Below are 11495 nucleotides of genomic sequence, written 5' to 3' on the forward strand. Positions count from 1 at the left end.
GTATGCTGAATAATTGGAATTATTTGTTGTTTTTAAACATTTGTAGCATAGCTAATCAGACAGTTCTTGGATGTAAATAATGAATTGCCATAACAAATAAATAGCACACAACCATATTGTGTTGGGCTGTTGGCTACTAGTTTCATCACACTTTTAAGACCTTATCAATCTCAAATATTGAATACAGAACTCTTAAATTGCAGAGAGCACTTAAATTCCAAGATATGGTTTTGGTAAAAAAAAAAAAAAAAAAAATGTTACATATTTCAAAACGCACAGGGTTTTACCCTAATAGTTATTGGCATGTCTAGTATCTACATTTCGAATCCACACGCACAAGTCCGATTTTTTTGCCTATTCTACATGCACCTATTTTTGTGCAAAAACATGTTGTTGAGGCCTATTCGTGTTTGGTGATGCATTATAATTACGCACGACACGTTCTCCTCAATAACTTTAGAACCTGCATGATATCATACTTATTCCACGATATAGCCTAATAGTCTAATTTATTATTTCAAAACTGTATAGCCTACTGTATTCGCAAGTAACTCATACCAAATAACGCTAGTTATTGTATAGATTTGGGGTTTGAATATGTTTTATGGACAAGTCGTTTGAAATTGAATATATTACCGTTTTCAAAGCATTGGTAGTACATTTTATTTACCCCCCTAGGAAATATTTAACCTGAGTTTATTTGCACGTGTACACCACTCTTTCTATTGTCTTCCCTCCGAGTCACTCCCCTTGTTAGTTGCACAATTACGCACAGTTAATATTACTTAGGTTACAAATCCGTTTTGAAACTTACCATTCCTTATTCCTGGATTTGGGTATAGGAAAATGCCTTTTATTTTCGTGGAGAGCGAGACAACCGTGAAATGCACCGAACCCTTTGTGAAGTCATTATGAGCCTCGACAACTGGGCAGGAAGTTTGACAATAAGGGTTATTAAGGCATTTCCTGCGTACAGTAGCTCTGTGCGCAAGTACAGCGTGTGCCATTAGGCGAAGGCTTTGCACCTTCAGGAGCCAAGGCGCGTGGCATCGACGCGGTAAGCATGAGACATGACATAGCAGACAAACGCGCCAAATACAGCATAACATACTGCAATCGCATCCTGCACTATTGCACAATTATTCAAGAGTAGTCTTAATATACGTTTGTAAACCGTAGAGGCACGATTACATTCTTAATAAATGATCGTATAAATCATGTATTAATTGAGCATATATAGGCTAGCCTAGTCACTTGCCCTGTGGACTGTAGGTCTATCTTTGATTCAAATGAAAGAAAGGTGCTGGTTACAAACGTTATATGCTATTTTTGTGCCTTGTGTGTCTGTGATGATGACACACAGACAGAGGCAGCCTTGAACTTGAGCATTTACTCAGGCAGGGGCGGGTCTGGTCTGGTCGGTGGCGGCCTAAACAGAGCCTTCAGGGAGGGCCAGACTCACTTTAAACTTGGCCTTGACCTTGAGGGCCTATTCTGATCCCTATGTAAAGACTACTGTCTGGGGGTTGTGTGCGCGCGCGCGTGTGTGTGTGGTGAGGGTTGGAAAGAGTGAGGGGATAATCTGGTAGAGGCTAAAGATGGAGAGCGAGTCTTTCTGCCTATCCCATTTAAACACAATGTACAAATCCTGACTAATGAGAAGAATCAGCCACTAGTTTAACCTATTTTTATTGCTTGAAACATTTTCCTTATAGTTGTTATTGTTTGAAACATTGTCCATATCGCTGGCCCTTTTGCGTCTCTCGCTGACGCAAATCAACCATAAGATGCATAATTGCGCCTTTGAGCTAAAATGTACATTTCGTTACCTGATAGCAATTCCAGAAGAAGATTGACATGTGTTTTCATAACACTAGATAACATCAAGCCTACCTTCAAAATAGCAGAGTCGGAGAGGTAAAGGATTTTCATTTGCAGCATATAGGCTACTTTTCAGATAAAACACCACTTTTACGCACATGAGTATTTGCCCACTCATTTTATTCAGTCAGTTAATTCTCATTTACAATGACGGCCAGTGAACATTATAGGGGCAGAACGATAGATTTTTACCTTGTCAGCTCGGGGATTCGAACCAGCAACCACTATGCTACCTGCCGCCCCAAATCCTATCTCGCTCAACACATTTGTGAACACGAGAGAGATTTGAAAAAGCTATACGAGAAACCTGTAACAATGTATTTATCAATTGTGTTTTTCATGTCGTCCTCTACAACTGTGATACTATGTGTATCATTTTACGTAGGGGCATAGCATACACAGATTTTCCGAACCAATACCCACTTCATAGCAGAATGAAAGCGGTTTGAGGTATAACATGTATTTATTTATATTGTACCTTTATTTAACTAGGCAAGTCAGTTAAGAACAAATTCTTATTTACAATGACGGCCTACCCCGGCCAAACCCTAATTGGGAACCGCCCAATTGGACTCCCAATCACGCCAGTTGTGATACATTCTGGAATCGAACCAGGGTCTGTATTGACGTCTCTAGCACTGAGATGCAGAGCCTTAGAGCGCTGCGCCACTCCGAAGCGCCAACATACTTTAGACACGTTTAGCTATATCTGGAATAATGGCAATAGGCCTATTTGAGCATTTGAGCATAAAATACTAAAATTCATAACTACAGTCATAACCACAGAAATAATGATTACACAAAGAATATTACTCTGGAGTGCCTCAAAACCCCAATAAATCTATTTGAAATTCATCCGTATTTTAGAAATCTTAAGACCTCCAATCCCGTTAATAAATTATATTTACGATTCCTTCAGTAATATGTTTTTAGCCATGAACATTGAGCATTATATTCTAAAAGCTCACATAATTTACTATTAAACGTCCAAAGCAGTTAATTTATAAATCCCCCCCCAAAACAATGTGCCAGGTATGCAATCTCATGTTATGCTTAAAGAATACTTTTATGACAACGATAAACTGTCTTCATGCATTTGGCAAGGACGATTATAMGTCTTTAAATATGTCCATAACCAATGGGAAATTTTCAGCATTTTACATGATCTAATTAAAGCCGAACCAAAAAGGCAAACAGTGTAACCTAATCTGTTGGGTTTTGTGGTAAAATCTACATTAATAGTCATTTTGTGTTAAAGTAAAAAAAAAAAAAATGTTTTAACAGTGTTCATTTTGAATGATCATTTCCCCATGTGAAGCCAATATGATTTTTATGCAATCATTTAACAAAACAAGCAAACAGCATTTTTCAAAGTAGGTTACATTATTACTAGACTTTTGTTGGAGTGATTGCCAAAGTGATCCATTCCCAGATTTTCTGCGCATTCAATAGATGTCAATAGATGTCATGGGTAAAATAGTCCTCATACCATCATTGTTTGACGTGGTAGTCTTTAGCATGGTTATCTTAGGGGCTACATGCTAGTTGGTCTGCTTCCATTGGCCTTTGGAGAGCTAGGCGCATTGAGCTTAGGGAAGCTTTTTTCACCCTAAAAATCCAGTACGAAATGCATGTAGAAAGGATTTGTACACCGTTTTTATTGAAATGCTGTGCTTCAGAATTGTAGTCAGAGGTTGAATTGTATTATTTATTCCAGACAGTGTGTTTATGGAAACCGCAGAAAACACAACAATTGGGGAATAGAAAATTACAAAACAATACGCTGAAGAGTATCTCGTGCCATTTCTCCAAAGCAATAGAAATAATATATTTGACTGACATCCCCAACAAGGGTTTGTTGTACTTATCACGTGGTAAGCTTTTCATCCAATGGAGACGCGCCATTCCATGTCTTGGTCCGTTGCGTCAATCCAGCTGTGGATGTAACCTGGTGTCCTACTCTGGACTTGGGTCTTTGAAACAGAACTCTCCGTCCGAATGTTGAGCGTGATATGACCACCTCCTTGGTCCTGAATCCTCGCTGGGCGGACACGGTTATGTTTGTGTATGACAACAATTTGGATGAGTTAAACAAGAACATGGAGGGTCTGGTTGGTAGCGGCAATTTCGCGGCCAACCARTGCAGGAATCTGATGGCCCACTCCGCTCTGGGGGGTCACCCCTCTAGCCTGGTGCACAGCTCCGGCTACTCCGCGGTGGATGTATCGGGCTCAAGCTCCGGGGAACCAGGCAAACAGTGCACACCATGCCCCGCGGTCCCTCAAGGCTCCTCCACAGGTCCCTTACCCTATGGGTACTTTGGCAACGGCTATTATCCCTGCAGAATGGGGCGGGGTTCGCTCAAGTCCTGCACCCAGCCCAGCGCGCTCAGCTACTCTGCGGAAAAATACATGGACACCCCGGTGACATCTGAAGAATACCCGAGCCGGGCTAAAGAATTTGCGTTCTACCACGGGTACCCAAGCCCCTACCAGTCCATGGCGAGCTACCTGGACGTGTCGGTGGTGCAGACTCTCGGGGCAGGAGAGCCCCGTCACGACACGCTGCTTCCAATGGACAGCTATCAGCCGTGGGCACTGACGAATGGATGGGGCGGCCAGATGTACTGCTCAAAGGACCAGAGTCAAGCCGGACACCTTTGGAAATCTGCGTTGGCAGGTAAAAACATATGCTCTGCACACTGTCTTAGTACATTATTAGATGACTGTAATGGGACACATTGTGACATGGGTTGGATAGCCTATTTGAGGCAAATTAATTCAAGTTTTTTTCTCATGCATGATTACGCAATATAATTACCTTTCATTCTGTGCATTAATCGCAAGCCATCGAATGCATTATAATTTTCAATCCCTTATTCTATCGCATGTTTGGGCTGAGTATTGAATTGTAATATGTGTCTCGGTATAGGCACGCACGTTCATATGAGCGACCATTTTGGTCGTTGTAGTCTTCCTGGTTTTCTGAGTTTCTGAATACCTCATTGTAGTGTTAATTCATCAATATGTAGGCAGTTATACACGTCCGTTTCTCAAAAACGCAGCATGGGTTATCCCTTGCAATGAGAAAGACTGAATTATAGAATTAAATGCACATTTTCCAGACTCCAGTTTCTCTTTGTTGTCCATTGCAGATGTAGTGGCCCACCAACACGATGGCAACTCCTTTCGTCGCGGTAGAAAGAAAAGGATTCCGTACACCAAGGTGCAGCTAAAGGAACTGGAGAAAGAGTATGCCGCCAACAAATTCATCACGAAAGATAAGAGGAGAAAGATTTCAGCAGGAACCAACTTGTCGGAAAGGCAGATTACGATCTGGTTTCAAAACAGGAGAGTTAAAGAGAAGAAGTTCGTGGCCAAAGTCAAGACCAGTACGCCGTAGCCAGTCAGGCTTGACCTAGACGATTTGGACGAGGGACATTGTTTTTGCTGTATGAACAAAAAATGAAGGAAAGAAAACGTCGATGTGGTACCTTTTTTGGATTGGGATTTGGTGTGCTATTTTGCTTGCGCAATTGCATCGCCAATTCGTCTTTTGAAAAGAAGAAATAAAACAAGAACCAAGCCCTCTAAAGACAATGTTTTAGAGGCCTGTAAATACAGAACTTGCCTGCTTTAATGTAACACTTAAATCTGCTTAACTGTTTAACTCGTGCTATACATGGGGGTATATATAGGCTATATGCTAGGTATGTCAATGTTGTTACTGCAGTAGAATAGGAAACGTATTATGCAATCATATTCCCAATCTGTACTGTTTATAACGCTTGTAAAACAGTACTTTTAAAAATATAGCGTAATGCTTAATAAATTGTTTTAATCCCAGTATGTTGTATACATTAAATGTTACTCCGTGGAATATATGTGTTACGTATGTGATTATGTTTGCAAACCCTGTTTATATAGGGATAGTTAAAGATGAACTAGAATAATGATTGGTAAATGTACACATTGAAATAGGGATGGTCTAAGACCAAGAAACGGAGTTCAGAAATTCCAGTAAAGTTACATTCAAACCGTTTATCATATATTTGAAATATGAGTTTTACGCATTAAGTTGGTGATTCATTTGACATATTATGCTCCATCATGAAAGCTGCATCAAAACTTGAAAAAATATTAATTTTAAAGTATCCATACCCTTTTCAAATAATATCATGCTTTTCGTGCCAAATAACAGTCTTTCTGGGGCTAATGATTTTGGTGATGGTTAAAAGCTACTGTGCCAATTGTGCCAAATATATAATTTATTATAAACTGGGTGGTTCGAGCCCTGAATGCTGATTGGCTGACAGCCGTGGTGTACCAGACAGTATGACAAAACATTTATCTTTACTGTTCTAATTACTTTGGTAACCAGTTTATAATAGCAATAAGGCACCTCTGGGGTTCAAAGTATATGGTCAATATACCACATCTAAGGGCTGTGTCCAGACACTCCGCAATGTGTCGTGAATAAGAACAGCCTTTAGCCGTGGTATATTGGCCATATACCACACCTCCTGTGGCCTTATTGCTTAAATACACTTTGAAAGTTGAAGGCCTGCAAACACAGCCATATTTGAAATGGCTCGCTATATAACGTGTTGTATGTTAATACTTAGCCTTACTTGTATCAGCTATTGATGCTCTTATTACTGCTTCATTAATACTATTGGAACCCTTGGACGTTTACGCAGGCCTAGGCCAATGGGCTACTTCAAAATATATATGAATGGTTTAGCCAGGATTTTGTTAATTGGTAGACCTAAATTAACATAATTACTAGCCTATTCAACACGAAATCAGTCAAATACGGCTACAAAGATTAAACTGACTTCAGATGTCGGCCTTTATATGCAAACTAAAACAAATGAAATTCACTTCAAGCGTCAAGAAATGAGTTGCATATTCAATATTGGCTGTTAGTCTATATATCCTGTTCTAGGTGGATACGAGGAATGTTTATGTCCAAGAAGAAAAAAGAGCACGAGGCAACTGCAGAATTCCTTAATCCGTCCTTGACCTTGACCTTGAGGGTCACGTGCTCACCAGATCAGCAATAACGCTAATCATGAATATGTATACGGGGAACGGGGTGTTTCTATGTCCCTATGAATAGCCTATAGCCACCGTTATGCCACATCTGATTATCTCCAGGTGTCCATATCTCGGATATACAGTAAATCTCACAACATAAACATTATTTTGTGTCACTCTTGTTATGGAAAAGGCCCTCAAAGTAGCTTCTAGCCTTGGTGCCCCCACACATGCTTCCCTTCGTGTTCAGAGGATCTCATAGTGGCTATCCTCCTGCGTAACTGTATGAAATATTATTATCCGAATGTTCGCTCGTTTGGATAAGCAGATTTACGCACTATAATCTGTTTAACAGTCTTCTGAGACGTGATTTACGCATCTGTCCGGTTCCGAACAGTTTAATTGTTGGATAGTGAGCAGAGCTAAGGCGCACCCCGGCTGCATACTGCACTTAACGCCGGTCTAGATTAGTCAGGGTGTAAAAGGTGCGTCGTTATTCAAAGGCTTTGCATCATCACCTTTGCATCGTCCTGTTGCTTCCTTTTTGCTGTGCTCTGTTTTAAAGGCAGTCGACACATCACATAGGCATGTATTTTGCTCGTTGGTGAAATATAGACACTTTTGGGGAATGTTGCCAATGGAAACGTTTTGCGGAGCGACATTTCAGATTAAAACATACACTACCCGACGCATTGATTAAGACATAGGCGTACCATAATATGTGCCATTTGTAGCCTAGGCAACGCTCAGACAGCCAGCATAGTCATGTAATAATAATACAGGTTATTTCCCTTTACCATTGATAAATGCAACAACTACAAAGACGAGCTGAAGCACTAATCTAATGCGCCAACCTTGATCGGGGAGGTTTGTGCTTGGTATGGATTCTGACAGAATTTGAGAGGAATGATATCAAAGCCCGTTCAACACTGTACACTTTTTCTCCAGCTTTGCGCATTGCGAGAGACTTTTGGAGTTTTTTAGTATTCCAACCCAAACCCATATATTTTATGATATTATCCTGGTGCTACTCTCAGACCAGACATAATTTGACATACGATACCAAAATAAGACGATAAAAACAGCTATTAGACCTCATAGGCCTATTTCAACACAGCCTAAGGCGCTTGTATCACTTTTTGCTGGCAAAGAAACACATGGGCTGGAGTGTGCAGCTTTTTATGCCCCGTAGCATTTCTATTCAGGTAAGCCTCAGTAAATAGCCCTGCCTGCCATTTGAAACCTAATTTGTCATGTTGTTATTTCAGTTTCATTGTTTTAAATACAATTGAATGATGTATTTCCCCCCCAGTATATCTTATTGATTAAGTTTGTGCATTAGACTAAATGATTATAAACATGGCCTATAATAGCCAATTCATGGAGATTTTGAACGGACTAGTCATTTCTCAGTCCATATTACACGACATGTGCAGTGCTGCTTTTCAGACCAACACAGCGTAGGCTAGACGTGCCTTGCACCTAACTGTGCTAGGCAATACATTCGGAATACCCTTCCTTCCACCGCTGGTTAACATTGAACTTGACAAAAGCATTCTAACAAACGGCGCGTCTGCTTTGTGTTTACGTTGTGGTTTAATGGTAGTTCCTTCTTCTCCTTTAGAAAACGCACAATATGAGCGTCAAGCACGGAAGTAGCTTTCCACCAGCAATACAATAAAGCTGCAATTTTCCCTTAGTTGAAATATCAGACCCTATAATTAATTGTTTTACTCTTGAATAGTAAATTGTAATTGGTCGATATTTTATCAGTGTAAAGGAAATATAGCCATTTCCCATTTCGTATGGCCTATATAGCCACTTCAAGGCCTTTTACGTGCATCTGGGCCTATCCGACTCTGGAGTGACGGAAGATTGACGCTGTAGCCTATAGTGCCGCAGTACTGAAGCAATATTTTTGCTTTTGTTGAACGTTGTCTTCTCTGTGATCGACATTTTTTCTTTAGTCAATTTAAGATATTCTCATAACTCAAACGCTCAGGGACTTGAGTGTGCTTAATACCCAACTACCAATACAATATCGGGGTTAGGAGTATAGCCTATAGCTTTGCTCAAGATTCACGGAGGTGTAACTTGTAACATAACCACAAAGCATAGCATGTCGTGGCTTTTTGAAGTAGGCAACAGATCTTATCGTCATCACACAGCATTCCAACTCTGAAGAAATAAAGTGCCATTTCAAAGTGTGACGCTCAAAACGAATTTATTGATAGGACAGGCTATGCCACATATTGGCTATACATTTATGCTTTAATATCATAGTTTGGCCTACTTTACTTTATTCGATATATTTGACAGGGACAATGTTTATGTCTGTGAAACTTGACGGGTATATGGAAGCAAATTTAAAATATATATTTTAGTAGGCCTATTTTCAATTTGAGTATTTTCTCAGAAAATTAAAACATGACCTACTGTAATAGGAAAGTTACACAAAATTAAATGGGGTAAAGCAGTTTAATAATTGTTAACCTATTGAATAGGCTTAATTCTATAAAATGTTTTGGACATGGTAACTTTAGGCATGTTCTAGATTTGAGACATTGGGACACTCAGGCTAATCATTGAAACTCCTGAGTGTGCTTTAAAATATGTATTTTTTTTCTTTAAACAAGGCAGATTTATAATTAATATGTCAATCTGTCGATGTTAAAATAGGAATATTTTGACAGTGCTTTTGGTGGCTTGCTTGAAGACAAGCAGGAGAGTCCAAGCTCTTTCCCGCGATGTCTTCCATGTCAATATCTCTTCAACTGGCCGGTTCCAAGAGCATGCTTCATTTCAAGAATGCCAAACTCTTCTCTCTCAAGTTCACGTCCAGTCCCCCGTCCCCCTTCCACCGTTTATTACACTCTTTCCCTTTGCAGACTCCCCCTCCCCCTAGTCTGCATTGCGGACAGTCTTTTGTTACACGGTGGACTTTGCAGTTGAACTTGAGACATCTTGTAAACAATAAGTAGTCTGGCCCTTGTCTGGACTGAGGTGGTCAATAGACCTGAGGCTCAAAACGTATTCGCTGCATGCAGGAGGAAGAGGAAATTACTATACAACAACCAGGCCTCCAACGATGCACCTAGAATTAGTAGTCAGCTCAGTCTGAGCCCCTGAGCTGCAAGGTGACACATAGGCTACATGGATTAATGAATTGAGAATAAGACCTGCATTCCCATATAGTATATATGGGGACAAGGTCAAAATCACATGAAAAACATAGACGATATCTATATACAATATTTACAAAGATGAACAGTAGACACATGTAAGAAGATATTGTGGGAAAAGATCATGGATGAAAATCCGCAACTAAAGACACATTTAAAAAGGCACAACACTAATAGCCTAGCTAAACTGTAGCTGAGCTAGAATTTCCCAAAATGTGTGCTTTTATAAAGAGCATATAGATTGTAGAAACAAATGATGTTTCTTACAACCACATCGCTGGTGCCAACACTATTCCAATAGGTCATGAGCTCAACTGTAAATATTTTCTGGCGGTGCACGTGCTAAAGCTTACTGCCCATACAAGTGGTCAAATTTGTTATTTTGAACGGTTCACTATAATATGGCTACACCACATTTTAGTATTGAAACTCGGAGGAAATAACTGAAATGTCTTTTGTTGTTGTTGAGCAAAACAAATTGCTGGCCTTGCACTGTGTAGATGCTCAAAAGTCACATAGGCCTATCGTTTTCAACAACTTTTATCTGTTTACCCTATATGTATCCAACATACTATTATTATTAGGCATGCTAGCTCTGTAATAACTATTTAAAAATAAAAACCTAAAAACTGTAGGCTATTCTAATGTGTATTGTATGTCTGAATCTTGAATATTTATTTAAATTTGTATATATATATTATTTTTTTGTCACATATGCCCTCCACAACACTTCACGGTTAGGTGTCCAATATAAACGCTACCAAGACCCTGCTTTAAAACTGTTTTATATATTTGTTTTATGTCACATACGCCCTCCACAACCCTGCACAGTTAGGTGTCCAAATATTTATGTCTACAAACTTTTCGAATGTACATATTACCATTAAGCTACCAAATGTATAGCCAATAGCTGGATACTTACTGGCATTACATTGAGAAAGGAGAGTCATTAAGATTAATTGATAAGGCCTCTCATCATGGTAGGTATGTATTCGTATGCCGTTATTTACCTTCCTTGTATAGTGTCATGCCAAAAGTTATTGATAGGCCCATACGCAGCAAAGGGACTTTTGGATAGACGCATTCAACCAGGCCTAGACTATTGTATTTTCAGCTACCGGATATGGCTGAATAAATGGGGCTCTGGAAGACAAGGCTAGGCTACTTACAGGGATAGAAATGAACAATATTTAAGATGAATAAAGACTATACTGAAAATAATATGAGGGAAATTATACTAAAGGGTGACAGCATGGACTTGGCCTGCCTTTTGGCCATGCGCTAGGCTACTCAGTGTATGTCTTGAATCCGGTTAGGTTTGTGCTTTCTTTTCTTATGTCGCCAGTGGAACTGGGAGAAGCGGGGAGAGGTGTTGGTGTTGACAAACAGGAAC

The 11495-nt window shown here is 39.8% G+C and overlaps 1 protein-coding gene across 1 annotated transcript; it reads left to right on the forward strand.

Annotated features, from left to right (window-relative positions):
- Positions 1-3822: 3822 nt before the first annotated feature.
- LOC112080686 (homeobox protein Hox-B13a) lies at positions 3823-5764 on the forward strand. Its single transcript, XM_024146534.2, has 2 exons — positions 3823-4560; positions 5036-5764. Exons 1-2 carry the CDS (start codon positions 3894-3896, stop codon positions 5281-5283), a joined length of 915 nt encoding a protein of 304 aa, XP_024002302.1. The 5' UTR covers positions 3823-3893; the 3' UTR covers positions 5284-5764.
- The last annotated feature ends 5731 nt before the right edge of the window (positions 5765-11495 follow it).

Source organism: Salvelinus sp. IW2-2015, unplaced genomic scaffold (assembly GCF_002910315.2).
Source record: "Salvelinus sp. IW2-2015 unplaced genomic scaffold, ASM291031v2 Un_scaffold16431, whole genome shotgun sequence".
NCBI classification, from domain to species: domain Eukaryota; kingdom Metazoa; phylum Chordata; class Actinopteri; order Salmoniformes; family Salmonidae; genus Salvelinus; species Salvelinus sp. IW2-2015.